General features: G+C 34.7%; 1 protein-coding gene across 4 annotated transcripts in view; it reads right to left on the bottom strand.

Annotated features, from left to right (window-relative positions):
• The window catches only part of VPS50 (VPS50 subunit of EARP/GARPII complex), a 121,717-nt gene that overhangs the window by 100,237 nt on the left and 894 nt on the right, over nucleotides 1-20,586 (bottom strand). For all 4 annotated transcript variants that reach the window (XR_009053247.1, XM_057732307.1, XM_057732308.1 and 1 more), the window contains exons 2-4: nucleotides 14,648-14,716; nucleotides 3,033-3,155; nucleotides 1,856-1,927 (exon numbers count right to left, since the gene is read on the bottom strand). Coding sequence is in view for 3 of the 4 variants with exons in the window: in XM_057732307.1 (XP_057588290.1) it covers nucleotides 1,856-1,927; nucleotides 3,033-3,155; nucleotides 14,648-14,716 (264 nt within the window). In the remaining variant the exon portion in view is untranslated. The remainder of the gene's footprint in view (nucleotides 1-1,855; nucleotides 1,928-3,032; nucleotides 3,156-14,647; nucleotides 14,717-20,586) is intronic.

Below are 20,586 nucleotides of genomic sequence, written 5' to 3'. Positions count from 1 at the left end.
TTAAGGGTACAGGATTTGTTCTAAAAAAGAGACTTGTTAAGATAAATGTTTAATTTACTGAATTTATGTAAATACTATCTGGGAAACAGAGAACATCCTTGTACCCTTTAAATCCTTCATACCACATAAGAAGACGAACAGCAGTTTGGTCCGCTATTTCTGAAAAAGTGGAAGCATGTTTTTTGAAGAGCTATGAAGATACCTAAGGTTTCTTGGTCAGTTCCATGAACAACATTAATGTATGCAAGTTAGAATTATAATGATTTTGAACACAAGACTCTTATTTCACAATTTCAGAGGCCCCTGTAGGACAACACTACAGAGGTACCACATTCAGCATGAAGCATATAGCATACCAGTATTTAGTGAGTATCTACTCAAGAAACACAATTGTATCCTCTTCCCCCAGTCAACTAAGAACAAAACATTACACACACACTCAACGATTGTGTTACTTCTTTCATGTTTTCTTAATCTGCTCTGAATTTGTATAGATCTATACAGACATGAATTTGTATAGATACACAGACAGAAACCCACCTAATTTTACCAAATTGGGGTTTTTATCATTTATTTATTTGCATTCATTGCCTTTTTTTTTTTTTTTTGGAGTTACAGGTTCTTCCTTTTTTTGTTTTAAATAGACCATGTAGTTATTGTTAGTCTGCACTGTGTACTGAGCGCTTTTCCTATACTATCTCAATTAGTACTTACGACAACCTACTGAAATGGGTTACATGCTTCCTCATTTTCCAGATGAGTAATCTTAAATACAGTAGTAATTCACCCATAGTGAGCTGCAAGGTCAGTATTCAAGGCCAGGTTGATCAAATTCCAAGGCCACTATGCTACACGGCCCTTGTAGTGGAGCTCATTTCCAAAAGAATACTATCACATAAAGTACAGGGATGGAGGAGTACATATTCAAATAAGATGAAATCAGGAGAAGGCAAAAGGTGCCACCATCCACTGAACTCTAATTCTCCAAAACAACAACACATTTTTATTACACAACCCGCTAGCGCTCAAGGCCCTTCCCCACACCAATGCTGCTACTACCCCCAGGGAGATCTGAGCACCCAATGAGACCTCTGGGTATAACACAAAAGAAAGAGAAGTATATCTTTTTTAATTTGTCAGATGTATTATTAAAGATCATATCTTAAATTAAAATGGCTAAATTTATTACTATTGCTGTTACTATTAAAAAATTAACAAGACCACTTAACTAACATTATTTAATCTTCTACAGTACAGTCTGAGTTTTATAAAAGGAATTCAGCCTAACACAAGGAAAATACAAAATCACGGAATTTTACAGCATTAGAGAAAATGCAAGCCCAACCCATTACTTCACAGATGAAACAAAAGAGATTTAGCAAGGCTAAGTGACTTGCCCAATGTCACCCAGTTAATAGTGACAGCAATTCAGACTTTCTCAACCTTAACCCTGTATTCTCTCTGGACCTATTTCAACTAGAAGTAGGAGCCTTTACTCTGAGATAAGAAAACGCCATCATAAAACTATGGGTAGGAAAGTCACGCATGCATGACAAGGAGTAATCTAAAAAGGTACTTAGTAATTTGAATAAAAGTTCAAAATTCATTGATCACATTTAGGATTCCAGAGTAAGAACTCCAAGCTCTAGAAGGAAATCTATCAAGGTAATGTGAGGGAAACTGAATAGACAATAAATTTGAATAGGTATAAATGTATCATTTGAGTCAAAGTCATGTTAAACAATAAGATTTGTTTAAAATGTTAGTATATTAGTTACACCATAAAATCTGCAAACATTACACCTCTCTGTTGTGTTTCATTTACAGTTTTATCAGAAATGTGTTTTTTACTTACTGCAGCTTGCTGTTGTTTTAATTTGTCTCTGTACTCCTCTAATTCTTGCAAATTGAGAACAGGAGGGAGCTTCTAAAAAAAAAAAATCCATAAATAAAGAGTAAAAAAATCAATTGTTTAATCTTGGTTTCATTTACCTGCACACCTGACTTAGGTGTGCACATACAAAGCCATGTCACATCCCACGCCTCCTGTCCCCCCCACCTCCCCACTAGACTCCAGACACAAAAGCCTATATCTCTCCATTACCCAACACCCCTGGTACTCAAGTTTCACCCCTCACCCAGCACTGCTATCTCCACTGCTGCCACCTCCAACCTCCTGGAAACCCCCAAACTACTGGGACTCCTGGCCCCTGAGCTGGGAAACACTGATTCCACAACCTGTAACAGGAGAATGTGAGAAAGTCCTTAACCCTAATCCCCTACTCTACCAGCCGCCATATATCCCTAATCGTCTACGACGGAACTCAAAACATATTTTCCCTCTGAAAGACTATGAATGGTAACTAAGCACTATAGTTTGATAGTGGCAGTTGTTGGTATACATTCTGGATTATACACACTCTGGAGGACAGCATTGGAACTAACAAAAATGCATACCATTGTGTAGATGGGAAACTCCCAAGTTAGACTTCAAGTCTCAGTCAATTGAGGAAATTTCAGAATAAGCTGGGTACTAACTCTGTATGTACTGCATATGAAGTGTGTATGCATACTGCCTTTGGTTTCATCTAAAACCCAAATTTTACTATTCTGATCCTTTTCTGACGTTCTTATAAATTTAAAATGCCAATGTTATAAACACTACAACACAGGGGTATTTATCATGACTAAACAATTGTGTAAATATACTTTCATGATTAAAAGTCTCAGAGCTTTCCTAAACATATTTAGCCAACATAAAACTAACGTATTGTGTGCTAACAGTTAAAAACCAAAAATACAAAAATGTTTCCTGGACCAATACTCTATAGCGGCACTTAATTTTACATTTTTAAAAATAATCTCATCTTTAAACAATGCTGATGTTCATTTAATCACAATATGGTCATCATAGACCAGTCCTGTTATCAAAAAAAAAATACAATGCCCCTAAAAAGCATTCATATCTCACTCACACATTCAATCACTGAACAAAATAGGCTTTAGATAAGTTTTAATGAATTTTTTTTTACCTCCAACTCATATTTAACAATATCAAATGAGTCTGTAGAAAAATACACTTGTTCAATACTATTAATTAGTTCTTGCTCAGCTTGAGGGTCACTAGGTTGTTCTCGAAGTTCTCGGAATTCCTCCTTTAAGGGAAAAAAAACCACAATTATAGTACTTGTAACTGTTATAATTCTATCTGCATGGAAATAAATAATCTTCTGTCTTAACACTGACAATTCTCCTGGGAAACACTGTGACTAAGGAGACAAACTGACAGAAAACAGGAAAATTAGGAAACAGGGAAACACTAAAAACTACCCATTTGCTGGAGGGAAAAACTAGCCAGTTTGAAGATCCAGATTTTATTTTCAATTTCTTGTGTGCCAACCTGTAGTTGAGAGAATTTAGATGTTTAACAAAAGGAAAAAACAAAGATACTACCTAATATCTATCATATATACACATCACATATACACACATTTTCATCATTTAACAACGTTCTAAAATCTCTCTCACCACAGATCAGCAGCGTACAACATCTCAATGACTTTCAGGTCACAGTTAGTACTGGAATCCTGAGCAGCAGAAATCCTTCCTTCTGTTAAAAAATCTCACTGCTTGGCTAAGAAACACTGGTCCCAGAAAAGGTTCACAAGATCAGTTCTGTAATTCTATGTCTAAAAAAAGTTCATAAGTTTAGCTCTGTAATTCCATGAGGCTGTACTGATGCTACAATTAATGAACTGATTACGAACCTAGAGCTGTGAGTTTGATAAAATGCTTGCTTTCTAAAATACAGTATGGAGTGTCTATGGATTTATACAACAAAAAGGAGCTTAACAGACAAACCCTAATACTTAACAAAATTCTTAATGAACCATCACTAATTAAATACACAAAAACTGTATGGTTAATCTGAGGACAAATGTTTTCCAAACAGAGATACTATACATTATTTTATTATAGGGCATAGTTTTCATTTATAAAAAAAGAGACTAGCTTATGTATCTTTTAGATTTTAATTTATATTTTAAATTTATAACATTATTACTATAAAATTATTTCCTTAGTATATCGAAGCTAAAAGAAAACAGAGCAATAAATCTCAAACTTAAGAGAACAGTTAACTGCTTGCATTTAAAATTCCAATAAAGTGAAAAGAAAAGGCAAAGTCATTTAAAAACTAAACCTGCAGAAATTAAAAATGCATGAAAAAGAAAATGGCTCTTCTGTACCAAAACTCAACTTATCAACTTATAAAAATACACTAACAACAACAACCAAAAAAAAAAGGTTAAAGATACAGCCATCACTGATTTAGCATGCAATTAGATATTATGAGTGCAGTAAGAAATCCAGCATCCTAACAGTGGGAGCTGTATTTTGGTGGGGATTTATCTGCAACACACTAATCTGTGTAGCACTGGACAACAGCACTGAAGAGGTTTAACAGGCCTGGGTTAAACCCACACCATTTGCAGAAGGGTTCCCAACTAGTTAGCCTATCCACAGGCAACCCCCCTGCATCCAGTGGAAATCTGAATTGACAGTGAGACATGAAACGGAAAAAGAGATCAGAAATTCCTGGCAATCTCCCTCCCTAAAGGTCCATCGGTATTTAAAACACCAGCTTCAGATGCTGCAAACTGAGAGAAAGAACAAAGCCCAAGTGAGGATATAGCAATGTTACCTCCCTAGTAATTCCACAGCACCACTAGTAAATAAATGTACTTGGTACTATTCACAAAAAAAACTGAAGATTACAAAAAGTGCTAAGAATGAAAACCATCAGATATGAAACAAGCCAGAAATTCAGACTTTCATTTCAAATGTACAAATGCCAATGCATGTAACTCCACGCTAAGGTTCTCCTTATACTACCTAATTGCTTGATCTAAAGATAAAGACACTTAGGTTTTAGCTGCAACTCTACTATTAACCTTGGACAGCTTACTTAGTTTCTTCATGCCTCATTTTTTTCCCACCTGTTAAGGACATACACACACACACTCAAAACGAAAGTGAAACAAATATCCAAAGTTATTAAAAATGTCAAAGGGAAAACATGATTTCATTTATAAATATTTCACAGGCGCACATTTCACAAATGTGATGAATCTGTAAAAAAAAAAAAAAAAAAGAGTACAAACTGTATATGTATATAAAAGGTCAAATGCCATTCCTTCTTAGAGAACTAAGCAATTATATCCCAGAGAGCAGACAAACTCATATAATTTCAAAGAAGTGACATGTAACACTGACACTCTAAGTAACCTGGACTAAGGAGGCAGAAAACCAAGAAAGGCAGAAAAAGAAACATAGCACACAAAGCAGAATTCAACCAAAACTAATGCCCAACACCATATCCCTATAAAATACCCTCTCCTTTCAGACAACTTAGTGGCTCCTATGTGAAAACATAACATCTGAACTCAGCTAGGAAAACTCCATTCTGCCTAGAATCCCAATCACCATGTTCCCTTTAATCCCACGGCACTGGCTGTCTGTAAGGCTCTGCTGCTACCCAATCATTCTCTAAACGTTTCACTGCTGTTAGTGCTGCTGGCTCGATCAGATTACACACGTATTAAGATTACACACTTCTTGAGAACTGAGGTTTCTCCTTATTCTCCATCATTATGCTCCGAAGTGCCAAGGCACATTGTAGATAAAAATCACAGATCAAACTAAAAGTAATTTACACAGTGAACTGTATAAAAAAAAAAGAATATAAGAACAAAAGGCACAGAAGAGACAAGATATTCTTGTTTTGATAGTCAAAATTTTCCACAAACTCTTAAGGAAAGGCTTCTTTCTTCTACTAGAAATAACAGTAAATGTAAAATGATTTTAGGGATATTTTATGCATGTAAATTAGAAAAATAAACAGAAACAGCTAGATGGCATATTCTTAAAAAACAATTACTCCATCATTTCGCCATTATATAAACTGGTTTCCTAGGATTGGAGATGTACAAAAATACCTAATTCTTCATCTAAAGGAGAACCAGTTTTGCAAGCCAATATAAATGTATGAAGCAAAATTTAAGTAAATAAAATGAACAAAAGATTTCCTACAAAAAAATTTTAAAGGCACAATCAGGGGACTAGAGTAACAAATGAAACTCCTTATACCATATTAAAACAGGTAATGTTTTTAAAAGTTACAAGAAGATTAGATGCTTTAACTATGTTTGGTAATATAATATTTCAGTCCTACAGACTATTATATTAATAAAATTTTTTAAAGAATTTTTAAAGTAAAGTTTATGACATATAGTAACTAATGAATATGTACTATCATTAATAATAGTGGTATAAATGTTCTGTAACCTTTGAAAATCCAAAAATAATTTGTCAACAACTACAGACCATCAAATGTGCCACAACTTGCCTGCTAATGGTAGGTAAACAACTATACCTAAAATAAGTACATGAATGCCACCCGAGAATTAAAGCTGGAGAAAAACTACAATTAATGTGTTTAATTATAACAGAGATAAAAACAAAAGTACAAACGTCGAAAAAGAACAAATCAAACCTCTCTTCCATACTATCACTAAGAAATTACCTGCCTATTGGCAAAGCTTTAGTATTAACTTAATCTTTCCTGATCAAGTTATATGTTTCAATTTAACAATTTTTAAAAATTCCCACTATGTAAAAATTCTTTGTACTAGGTCATACAGAAACAAAAATGAGTAAAATACAGTTCTTCCCTCAAATAGTTGCCAAAGTAATAGGAGGGGGTTAGATGAATAAACAATGATGATGCAAGGCAGAACATAAAAGAAATACAAACAAAATAAAGGGCATACAGGATAGTGACCTCACCTCTGTTGGAAGAGGTGGCATTTAGAGAATATGAAGAAAGACAAAATTTCAAATATTAGAAATCAGGGGAATAAGGTTACAAATATAAAGCAAAGCAAAAGTAAAAACAGTGGAGTGGGAAAGCATACAACAGGTTAAGCAATAGAGGATGGCTTCCTGCAGGGCAGAAAAATGTCACAGGGGAGAGACTGCAGGTACACCAAGAGGCAATAAAATGTAACAACTGTGATGCTTTTAAAATTCAACACACTTTTATATATACTAGAACCATATTTTTCCTTTACTAAAAATACTTTAACGCATATCATTGGGCCAGATGTTATATCCAAAATGTAAGCATAAACATTCAATATTTTCTTAACATAATAAACCAAGCAGGAATATTTTAGGAAAGTGGTAGATAACGAAGAAGTCACTCAATATGTTAGAGGCTGTCTTTTCCAGCAGTCACAATACACTTTAAGGTTGCATATAATACACACTACCTAGCCTACTCTTCTATTTTGACGGTCTCTGAGATAAGCTACATGAACTTACATACAAAAATGCATACCATAAATGTAACTTTATGAAAAATAAAGAAAAACAATCATAACAGACATTTAAGTCAACATCTTTGATTTTAGCCAAGCCATTTTTCCTCTCAACATAACAACAAAAAGTTATATGAGAACTGGGGATTTAAGTCTATGAAAACAATTGGGGCCCTCAAGTGTAAGGTGTTTTAAAACATTTCCAATATACTTATGGTTTCTAAAGAAACCAGGCTGTAACTTTACAGAGCTATTTCCCACTTAAGAGTTCATCTCTTAAGGGAATGCATTCAAGTTTAGGAGGGAAAGGAAAAGCTGCAAATTTTGTATTTAATGACTACTTTCAAATTATCCAAAATACCACACTAATTAAAAATACCAACCCAAGCTCAGACTTTCAATCCTATTCACTTCTGTAAGAGTAAAAAGTTAGTTATGACAGCTTAACAGTTCTCCTTAACGTTATTCCATTCAATATTCTCTTTGAAAAGTAATTTAATTTTTAAACCCACAGAACAGCCTGGAAACTCATCATCTTCAGTAGTAGGTTTTTATTCAAACAAAAAGACGAATGCAAAAATCTTCATTTCACAGGTCAGGTTTCAAAATCCCGCAGAAAATTCATAGTAGAATAAAAAAAGAAATGCAAACCAACGTCTACTTCTGTACTTAGCTTATTAGACCACAGTTCACATTATATACTGGAGTAAAGGCAGAATGCCTTGTGTTCAGAGGGAAGAGGGGAGTAAAGAAAGAAAGTCTGCTCTTATAAAGCATGAGTTTCGGTATGCCAAGACAAAAGCTTTATTTTTCTCTCTGCATTTTTCATCAGTCAACAAAAAAAGCTTTTCTAAAAACAGAAATCACAGTCTTACCAAAGTTAACATCACATTAGAGCTCTAATTGAGAGCAAAAAAATGTTTATCTATCAAAAACTATACAGAGCTTGAAGAATGAAAACGAAGTTTTCGATATACAATCAGTATCATAAAAATCATAAATCACTGAACAAAAATAGGTTTTCTGTTTCCAAATGAAACAGGATCCAAGATCACAAATACCCTAAAACTATACATATACCATGTAAGTTTATAATGAACTGCCAGATGTCTGATTATGTGGGGAAATGGCACATTTTCTTAAAATCCCACTAGAACAACAATAATAATCCATCAAAGCAGCCGTTTCATCAGTTTGTGTGTGTTTTAAATAAAACATAGCTTTTCAAGCCAAACCTATTTTTCTTCAGGTTTTCAGTGCCATCTAGTGGAATATTACTATGGTTACAATCTGAAAGGAGGTTTCAGCAAAATGATTTATAGAAGATTTTTATAAAAGATTATCAAAGTGGCATTATTTTAATCCAGCTTTATAACATACTTAAGTGATAAAAATAATGTATTTTAATCCTTTCTTCAAAATAACATTCCAAATATACACATATTTGTTTTTAAAGAAACAGATCTTGAAGAAAAATTGATTTTATTTATAGAAATGTACTGAATTATTAACATATACTAAAAAATCACAAAATAAGAAAGCAAAACGTTCATATTTGATATTCTGCCAAATATTTTTATTTACTTCTCTTATTCAATAGTTATGCTATTTTAATAAGTATTTTCCAAAATTTATTTCTATGAAAAAGAAAACATTAAAGATAAGAGCTTTGGCGACATCAAGTATGTAAACGTTTTTTAAAGCTATCTTTAAAAATTTCTTGACTTCAGTGAAAAACATCAAGCTGTTTGCCACATGCCTGTCTAGCTAAAGCTGAAAAAGACAAATAAATTGAAGCATAGAAAGAAAAGTCGAGTGTGTAAGTCTTATTTTAGGGTTTTTTGGTTTGTTTTTTAGTTTTCAAACACCTCCTCAGACACTCTCGTTAAAGGGAGAAATACTATCTACTCTGAGAAAAGACATCACAGCACCTTCAATCCCAGTGTCTAATGATCCCAGTCTTTCCAATATCTACACCTTCTACATCCAATAAAATCTTGTCCTAAACCCTGCTTTAAAATTGTCTCTCAAATTTAACCCTTCTCCATTTCCTAAACCTCATATTCTTATTTTCTTAATCAGAAAACAATATTCTGGTCTAGGATTGCCACTCAAATCTTTCTAAGATAAGTTAATCACCAATTCTAGAAGACCCAGCACTCATGTCTAACCTACCCCAATCCTCTCTGAGCTGTGCTACCACTGTGCATACCTTAGTATAGACCTCTACTATACTCCTCTGCAATTATCTATTTTTGCTTGTCTCTCCTAAGCAGGCTGAGGCAGGAACAGAGTCTTGTACCTCTTTGCATCTTCAAAACTTAGTAACTGCCTGGCTCAATAAATGACTGCCAAATGCACTGCACAAATGATCCTTATGATGTGCTATGAAAGAAGGGTTAAGAATCTCAAAGCATCTGAAGCCAAGAGAGGCATAATTTCATTAATGGTTAAAAAGTACACAGTTAAATATTCTTAGCCATGAATGCCTAAGAAAAATTCTAAATGATTCTGAAGATTCATGGTTAGAGTCCCTTTTGGTACCACCATTGGCAGAAGACACCTGTTTTAAATGAATTGTAATCCTAAATTGAAAGTTTCTATCCCAATTACTAGAGCTAAAAGAGTCTCCTAGTCACAAATTTCAATACTAATCCTGTCTAAATCAGATAGCAATATACTCATCTTCTAAAAAACTGCTCAGTTTATTCTTTTGACTACATTTTTGTCATATCTCTCCTACAAATATTACAATATAAATAATATAAAATATCAGAGCTATAGGGCTCTTAAAAATCATCTAGTTTAATCCCATGTTTTCACAGATGAGGACATTGGGGCACAAAGGTATTAAAATGACCTCCCTTTAATAAGCTGAGTGTTTAATACTTGAACCTAGCTCTCTTGGCTCTTTTTTCTAGCACTTACCTCATGTCATGGTAAAGTTCTGAAAATAAAGCTCTGTAATGTGTGGTTTTAGGATTCTTTTCATGGATACTAAGAAGTCAGTCAAATCCATTTATCTTACTTCACAGAAGTATTCTAAAAGCTAGAAAACACTCTGCCCAAACTCCCAGAATGTTATGTAATAGAAATGCTACAGAATAAGTAGGTACTCAATAAATATTTATGGAATAAATTAAGTATACAAACAAAAATACTTTCTTATATTTAGACAAATATATTTTTAGGTTTTGACTGCAAGAGATATTTCTTTTGTCTCCTCACCCTATATTTTTCTTTAATAAAAAAAATCAAAGATATAGTTAAGTTAAACCAATCATGCAAGAGTAAACGTAGCTGAATCCTATTTGTATTTATGAGTCAGTAAAGTCAAGGCCTTAAAAAACAAAACAACCCAAAAAACCGCCTATCTTTAAAGAATAATATCAGGAGGTGGTATTTCAGTAAAAATTCATAAACAATATTCACATTAGTACTCTTTTTCAGGAGTAACCATTATAGAAGCACTGTGGGAAGTTTACTTAGGGTCTAGATGTAGATTTATAAGGTTCTGATATTTTTATTTATTAATCAGGATTCAACAAATCTTCTCACAGTCCCAATAGGTTCTATAACTACTAACCACGTGGCTATTACAATTATTATACATTATAATAAATTTTGGTCTTAATTCTTCATAATTCTATAACCAATTAAATTATCTAAAAATATTTCACATAATTCAAACTATACATTTCCTTAAATGGATAACAAGTTTAATCAGTAAATACAATATAGATTAATTTCTTATATCCCTACCTCTGCATGAAAATCCCATTAATTTGAAAACAACAGAATCCATTTCCCAGGAATGAAATTCCATATCATCACTAACTCTTCAGTAAACTTTTTCCCACAAAAATAGTAAAACTTCCAAAGTTTTATCTGGAACGGGTTCTGTATTCCCCTCTTCTTGCTTCTCACTGCGTCCTCAGCTTGGCCAATGGTTCCCAAACACGGCTCCACACTGGAATCCACTAGGGATCTTTAAACACCACCGACGCCTAGCTCCACCCCCAATACACGGTGATTTAATTAGAATGGGGCATGGCCTGGGTATTGGTAATTCTAATGTGCAACAAAGTTTGGGCACCACTGACCTTGGCTCTATTTAAGCTAAGATTTTCTTTAATCTGCTCAAAGTTTCCTTTCCTATAGCAAGTTCTGAACAGAATCTTTTCTTTTTTAACTTTCTATACTATTTTCTCCACCAAAATTCCAAATTTCCAGTATATGGACTATTATATGACTCACATCTCCTCTTAAAATGGGATACAGTGTCATCTTGTCTGTAAAATGCAGAAACTGTACCAGATGATTTCTAAGGTTTCTTCCCAGAAACCTTTTAAACTATACAAACCTCAGAATTTATATAGCTCTCAAGAAAAAAAAAAAATCAATAGAACTTTCTGGATTATCAAGCTCACCTGATGCCCTTCAAGTCTTCTTATCTACCCTCCTTTTCCTAATGAGTTGAACCATATGAAATTTGCCATTATTAGACCATTTCTAATCTAAGACAGCTGTTTCATATATTCCATCTTAATAGTTCTCTCCTACTTATCCTTTATACAAGAACCTTTTAATGTAACACCCAAGCTAAACTTTCTTGAAAAGCCCAATGATATCTCAATTCCTTGTTACAGCTTATAAAGACATGATAACAAGAACAGGAAAAAGAAATGGGTCCATTCCTGAAGATGAAAGGAGCCTTTTTTAAATGTTTTATCTATACTTGAGTGAGGCAGAGCTATTAAAAGAATTAACGTTTAAAAGTTTCTCTGTACAAGTATGTACATTGACTACTTAAATAGCATAAAGTGATTTTTTTTTTGTTTTTTACTTCTCCCACTGTCATATCAGTGGAACCCAAGCTAAGATAATGGACTTTTTAAATTGAGGTATAATTGACATACAACTATATTAGTTTTAGGTATATGAAATAATCACTTGATATTTGTATATATTGCAAAATGGTCACCACAATAAGTCTAGTTAACATCTGTCACCATAATGGAGAATTTTTAGACAAAATTAAATTCACACGTATGACCTAACTATACAGTAACATCTAAGTTTTGAAACATAGCATTACATTTCAGCATTCAAGTTATACCAAGCTATGCTGTATAAGGAATTTCTGAACGTGAGCCTTCTTACTTCTTAGTTTCAATACTGTGAACTTTGCCCACATCAAACAATCTACTGACTGAAGCTTTGCCACTCTCCAGACCCAGCAATTCAAACTCTCAAAACCAGTAGCTCACCCCACAGCAGTTGAGATGTTTGTTTCAAGAGCGAGCACAGAGAGAAAAGACACAACAACCTCATAAGGCTTTCTTAGTATAAGGCTAAATTTCAGGTGAGAGCACTGATACTAATTTTACCACTAACTGTTTTACAATTTAACTAAATAAGCTTCTTAGTGTGTATCGATCAAACCACTGCCCCAGGCTTAATCATCACCTGAACCATTTACACTTGCTGACCTTGTGATTCCAGACTGGCCTCTCTACCCAGAGCTCATCATCTCAAAAGTCTACACTGCTGTACATACACATGTATCTATTCTTTTTCAAATTCTTTTCCCATTTAGGTTATTACAGAATATGGGATAGAATTCCCTGTGCATTAATCAACTTACTCCAATATAAAATAAAAAAAATTTTAATTAAAAAATAAAAATTTTAAATAAAAAAGTAAAAAGTATACACCACTGATCACTGACGGGGAGAGAGTGGGGAGTCAGTAAGAAGACTATGTAATGAGATCATTATAAATTCTCTACCTACCACTACTGGAAAAACATCACGGCTCATGGTTTAAAGACAAAAGTTCCTATGCAATACATTCATGTATTTTTTTTTTCATGGTGAGATTTTTGTTTTATTCTTTATAATTTTCAAAACTTCCTGAATTTTCCAGAAAGGAAAAAAAACTGGAAAAAGTACAATCCATGCTAATAGGAAAAAAAGTAAAAACCGAAGTAGCAATAATATCAACAATTTAAAACAAAAAATAAAGAAGATAAAGAAGGCAGAAAAAGACATTCTAGACAGGAGACCAATGTGCGAAAGCACTAGAGTGGAAAAGAGTTTGAGATGTTCTGGCACATTCAAGTATTTTTTAAAGAGGCTCACTTCTCAATTTTATTCTGGTTCTGAAACATCTAACGCAATCTAATTTAAGGCACGTTCATAATGCCTGATAATCTTTTTTTAAGTCAAAGAAAGAGAGAATTATCTGTCAATTAGGATGTATGGTTATCTCTTAGTTCCCAATTTTATCACATCCAATAGTCTTTTATAAAATTATATAAAACTATTCAAAATGCCTCTTTAAGGCTTCTGTCTGAGCCATTTCATGCAAAACGGTTGGTTTGAATTTTAGCGTATTTGGATCTGACCTAATATAAAAGCTAAGCAGTAAATACAAAATTCACTTTAGAGGGTAAGGCACCTCAAAGAGGTGGGAAATCATGCTCTTAAGCAGCTGACACTGAGGTGTGATGAGAGGCCGTATGATTGCTGATCAAGAGAAACAAGGCCTGTGTATTAAGCTGTCAGGCACAGAAAACAAACAGTAGTTTCAAATATGATCCTCAAATTGAAAATCACAAGAGCAGACATTCAAAACAGGCTTTCATCTGCGATAGAGTGGCTATATATGGAGGCAAGCGAGGCCCCACAGTGAGACACAGCAGGGATTTATTTATTTAACAATGGCTAATATTTCTCCTGAGGGGAAGCCAGCTAGCTTTCAAATAACACCTATTAAATGTGTAGACTGCAAAGTTCACATGAATATCAGGGGATTAAAATCCAAGATATCTACAATTTAGTATAAGCTACTTACTCAAAAATCTCTGCTCCATATCAAAAACATAATTTACTATGATTTTTGGCTCAGTGTTACAGCATAAAAAGTAAATCATTTCATTTTATGTATCCGAATTACAGCAGATGAATCAATAAGTCTCATTTATATATATAACAGCTTTCAGGCAAAGAATTTGATACAATAATAAACTCTAAATTTATCAATTTCACCTTTTTTGCTTCACTATAATGAATCATATCACATCCCAATGAGTAATGAAAGCAAAAACAAGCCCCAAGCCTACTGCATTATAAAACTTTACCTAGCTCATCAAAACAACCATCTGCCTGTGAGAAGGAAAAGCTTCTGTGAATCAATTAGTATCCAAAGGCAATAATATTTTCTTAAGGAAGTGAAAAGTCACGCTCACTCATGTAGATCAATACCTTTCCAGGGACCCGGAGACTCTCAATGGCACCAAGATCACTGAGGCTCTCTGGAGGACTTTTCAGACCCTTAAAAAATAAAATAAAATAAAAAGAATTTTAATTGTGCTGCAGAACTGTAACATGATAGAATATACTTATTGAAATAGAAATCACCATTTTAAAAATAGAAATTTTCCTGCTTTAAAATATGGAGAACATGTTTCTAAAAATCAGTCACAATACATACAGTATTATACTATTATTAAATCAAATAAAGATGTACTTTTGGAAATTTAAAATAAAATTACTACCTGGCAACTTCATAGCTAATGGTTGAAGTCTAACTTAACCATGATTCAAAAACAACAAAAAGAAAAGAAACTGGGGTGACAAAAAGCATTCTGTAAAAGCACTTATCTATTAATCATGACCAAATTCACATGATAAAAAGTCCAAGCATTATGACCCACAGATAGAACACACCAACTGACTGAGCTAACCAAAGATTTTTAAATAACAATAATTGCTTAATTAATACATAAGCAATCCCTAGATTTTACCTTATCATTTCTCACCAATGCACCCAATTTATACTACATAATTGAGACTTAAATCTCACGTCTCACTGCTTTAGCTCTTTGGTACCTGGTACTTTCTATATTCACATCAAATGAGGGATTCTGAAAGTCTCATTTGTACCACGAAAAGTTATCCAGACAGAAAGAAGTTAGCCATTTACATTTTCTTTAAAAGCCTCTTTTTAATATAGGTTATTCAAAGCAGACACCTAAAGTCCCTGTAATGTTAGTCTGTAAGCAAAATTAGCTGGTACATGAACTTGAGGAGAGATTTATGCTACCATCAAGTTTTTGTCCTTTAGATATCCTATATTGGCCCTTTGCTGTCCTCAGTAACCAAAATATATGGTACATTTAGGTTGATTGAGTCTTAGAGAAGAACGTGTTCATTTTTAAATTATAGAGGTGTGTATTTTATCTTCCCTGTTGTAAAACACCACCAGTCACAGCTACAATTTTTTATGACAAGGTGCTCTGTCTCATCCCCAATCTTCCATTATCCCCAGAATACCGCCCCCCCCACCAGCTTTCTCTTTCTTTCCTTCTCTCTCTCACTCTTTCTCTCTCTCTCTCTCTCACACACACACACGCCCCACCCTCTAAAGAAACCAAACCAATACTCCACTTTCAGAACTCCTCTATGAAGTTTTCCTAAATCCTATGTTTCAAAGAAACACTATTTCTCAGTAATACCCACGGATCATCTCCATCAACATCAGCCAGGGAAGTTCTTAAACATAAAATTCCTAGGTCCCACCACAGATCTAATAAATAGATAATAAATAAAATTAGAACCAGGAACTGCATTTTAGCAAGCAACGTAGGTGACTACTATAATCTCTAATGTTTTAGAAACCACGCTAGACATTTCCCAACACCTCTGCCAAAGTAATGAAGTTTTAGATATTAAATATATATCTCTCTCAGACCCAAGAGCAGCAAAAGACCAAGTTCTATTTATCTTTATAGCCCAGGGGCTAGCACAGTTCCGGGAAAACTAAAAGAAATCAGCAAATTATTTGCAGCCTTAGTCAGGCTCCAATCTCCAACCAGTTAGATCATCGTTCCCATAGGAACATGCAAGTGACTTTAAAATGAAGTTCCTAGGGAAGTCTGTAGGAATAAGAAAAGCATACTGAGGCTTAAAGTCTTACAATAAGTCAGAAAATAAAAGCACGAAACTACTGTTGTGTGTTTGTTCTTCCTTGTCCCAATTTCTCACCTATAGTCATCATGAGGGGATGGCACCAAAAGTGGTAAAGAAGGCAAGGTTGAGTTACAGAATTAAACATCTCTATACATATACATACTCACACTTATATACATTCAAACACATACACATACATGAGTAAAACTTCATAATTTGATTCAAAATCATGACCACCCCTAAAATATCTTTTTAAAAAATAATTGCCATGCCTTTTAAACAAACATTTTTAAAAGTATATATTTGTTTAACCAATCTAACAAATTCTTGGAGGAATATATCAGGTGTAATTTTCTCTTTCCCCAGAGTTAGTAAAGAAACCAGAGACTAAAACAAGTAAACAAGTGATAAATACCAATAGCGAGAGAAAGGCCTTGCCGCCAAATTAGTCACCACACACAGTAATTTGCTACTAATACGTGGCAACTTCCCACCAAATGTACAAAATAAAAGTAATAAAAATTGGAAATCCTATGCACGTTAGGAAGCAGAGCATTCAAAGAATGGCTTCTGCATATCTGAACAACCTGCCTGTTATCACAGTCTAATGATGGTGACAGTAACTCAGAGGCTGTCCTAAGGGATAAAGGAGATAACATATATGAGAGGTCAAAAATGCTGTCTCGTGCATGGTAAGCACTTTTAAGTGTTGACCGTTATTCAGAATGTCACAGAGAAATGCTTTTATCTTATCAAAACAGAAATAAAGAGTTATGTAAATGTTTCAAAGCACAATATCTGACATTCACCTGTATTTCAGGATTACAGATCTTGAATACTCTGATTAGCAATTTTATAAATTTCTACTAACAAATATGAAGTCATTTTTATTTTAACTTCACCTCTTCAGAGCAGGAAGTCATGGTTATAACTATAGTACTCTGCCTTTATTAAATTGAAACTTTCACTGTAATCATTAAGCATTATTTGATTTTCTTTTGAATTTGGTTTTTTCCATAATTCCCCCAGTTTAAATTTATTAAAAATCCATCATAAATAATACCTGCTTCTGCAACTCTATTTCTTTGCCCAAATCAGATTATACTCCAGACTACTTCTGTTTTGTCTACATGAATCCTCAGTTTCCATTTATGAGACCAGCAACTTATGTCCCAATGATCAAAAGGAGCATGTGAGATGATTTGTGATTCCTTCTCTTTTCAGCAAAAGTTTAAGCAAAACTCAACAGTGTGTTTATACTCAGCCCTCAGTTTCCCTCAGACCCACCCTGATCAGGCTTTCCTCCTCACCACTTCACACCAGCACTATTGTTGGGTCACCGATGACCCTATTGCTGCTCAGTCCAAAGGCTCGTTTCATTTTTATTCTCACCTTCCACGGCCCATATGCAGCATTTAACACAGCCAATCACTCCCTCCTCTTTTAAATTTTTTACTTGGCTTCCAGGACCCACTCGATTTGGATGTTCTCTTTATCCAACAAATATCTATTGAGCATCTGCTATGGGACAGGTGCTCTTCAGGTTGCAGCAGACTGCTCACCTCACTGGCTGCTCCTTCTCAATCTGCCTTCCTAGATCCACCCCTTCTCTCAACCTTGAAACACTGAATCTTCAAAAGCTCCAACTCTGGACCCTTGTTTTATTCCTACACTCACTCCGTTGGTGATCTGAGCCAGTTTATATACCCTCTTTACTCTCGTAACTCCTAAATTTGCTCTATACCCTCGATTTCTCCTCAGAAATTAAGGCTCCTTTGGCCAACTGCCTGCTTTCTTTCTCCAAATATCCAAGAGGCTTTCAAATGAACAAGTCTTAAAACTTTTTCTCCCTTCCTTCAATCTGTTCCTCCCTCAGTCTTACCCACCTCATTAAATGGCAATTCCATTCTTCCAAGTGTTGGGGCCAAACCATTTGGAGTCAACCGTGAAGCTTCCCTTTCTCTCACAGCCCAAATCCAATCCATTAAGAAATTCTGTCAACTCCACAGTTACAATACACCCATGATCTGACCTCTTCTCAACACCCCTACCACTTAGCACCCTGGGTAAGGCCCACACCCTATCTCACTTGGATTACTGCATTAGCATTCTTATTGGTCTCCCTGGCCTTGCTATGAGTGAGGAGAAAAGTAGACGAGATGAGGTGAGGATGAGGGTCTCTGTGACCAGGCTTCCTGCTCTCAGCTCTCTGACCTCATTTCCTACTACTTCTCTCCTCACTCCACCCACACTGGCCTCTTGCTGCTCCTCAAACATGCTCCTGCCTCAAGGCCTCTGCATCTGCTTTTCCTTCCACCCGGAATGCTCCTTCTCAGACATCCTCAGAGCTCACTCCCTCACCTCCTTCAAATTTTTACTCAAACCTCACCTTCTCAGCGAGGCCTTCGATGGCCACCCTATTTAAAATTATAAATGACCCCAAATTGCCAAGAACTCCCAGGACTCCCTATCCTCTATTCCTCCAAAGCATGTATCATCATGTCTGCCTTAGCACTTGCCTGTTTTGTTGACCGCTGCACCCCACCCCCCACCCCCGCCAAGCTCAGAATGGTGCCTGGCACACAGTGTTAAGGAAGCATTCGTTGAACAAACTGAAAGAACAGAGGCCAGCATAATGGAGAAGGCAGAACAAAAGAACTCATCTAAATAAAGAGAGCGAACAAAGCCTGCTCTACACTCTCCTCCAAACCAAGATCCTTGGAGAGCTGAAATGCCAAAAAATCTGTTTCATAGACCTTCATTTCACATCTCTCCACACTAACAAGAGTATATTATCAGCATACTCTTTAGCCTCACAAAAAAGAAACATCTTTATGTATATTTATTTGTAATACTACTACATTTAACTTAACAACAAACAGTATAAATAAAATCCCCAATGTAACTCTAGGCAGCACCCTACTGTCCATACCTCATATATTCATGAAATGTGTGTCAATAATGATTACATCTGTGGAAGTCAAGCCATAAACAAATATAATTAGGATGACTTTTAAAATCTCTGTGAAACTCCTAATTTTACCTCACCTTTTACACAGTGTGTCTCCAGCTTTTTGTATGTGCTCTTTAGTTTTGTTTTGTTTTTTCATCCCACCTAAGCACAGATTTTACCTGCTCAATCCAAAAAACAACTGATTGAGGCTGAAGAGTTATGTTCAGAACAATTTCACTACATTTAAGAGAGGTAAACTTATTATCACTGGCATCTGGACTTCTGTATTTTTTCTCTCCCACTCACTGCTACAAAATAGGGTTAGAAAACAAAGCAACCAAAGTTGTACAATGATGACAATTTTGACTGTGCTGAACAACCAGCAAGCAACAGGAGAGAGCACCAAACTTAGCTGATGCACAAAGGTCCAAACTGAGCATCCCAGAGGCAGTTTAGGGGTATTAGTGCTATAAGGTACAAAAGTGTGTATCGTTTTAAAAATCAAACGGACATCAAAGTCAGCCTGAAATCAACTAGTTTGAATTACTGCAACAGCTGGCTTCCAATTTTCCCAGTTTCCCACCATCAATGCAGCCACCGAGATGATCTCTATGATCATGCATTTCTTTGATAAGGCCCATGAACTGTGTTAACTCCTTTATCTCTTAACTTTGATCATATCATATAAACATCACCACTAGGAAAGCCCCATATGATACATGTCATCATTCCTATTTTAAAGATGTGAAAACTGATGCTCAAAAGAGGTAAGTTGCTCAAGGTCACACAGCTACTAGAGGATGGAGCAGGACTCAAACCCATCCTCAAGAAAGAAGTGTTATGAAGCATAAGACCAGGACTCAACAAATGTGAGGGACTGCCAACTGTTACTACCCACTTACTTAAATCTTTTATTATTCATGGAACTTTTAAATTTTATTTTCATAAAATTAACAATATAATCTGACAGAAGAAAATAAACATGTAGGATTTGTGTATTCTTCACTGGATATCTACAATTTGTAACCTATTAAGCTATCTCAAATTCTAAATTATCAAATAAGAATTTAATTTGGCATTTGTAGTCTTTTTTTAATCAATAACAAAAATATTCACAAATGAACATTTCACTAAATGATTATCCTCCATATTCTCCAATGTTCTCAAAACCACACTGATTTTAAACTCTACATTATCCTCTTATGTAAAATAAAAAAAAAATAAAGAATGGCCAATTCTAGTAAAATATCAGAGTTGAAATAAAGGTATCTAAAACCAA

Source organism: Hippopotamus amphibius, chromosome 4, assembly GCF_030028045.1.
Source record: "Hippopotamus amphibius kiboko isolate mHipAmp2 chromosome 4, mHipAmp2.hap2, whole genome shotgun sequence".
NCBI classification, from domain to species: domain Eukaryota; kingdom Metazoa; phylum Chordata; class Mammalia; order Artiodactyla; family Hippopotamidae; genus Hippopotamus; species Hippopotamus amphibius.
The sequence above is the reverse complement of the archived record's forward strand: the minus strand, read 5'-3'. Positions and strand labels throughout refer to the sequence as shown.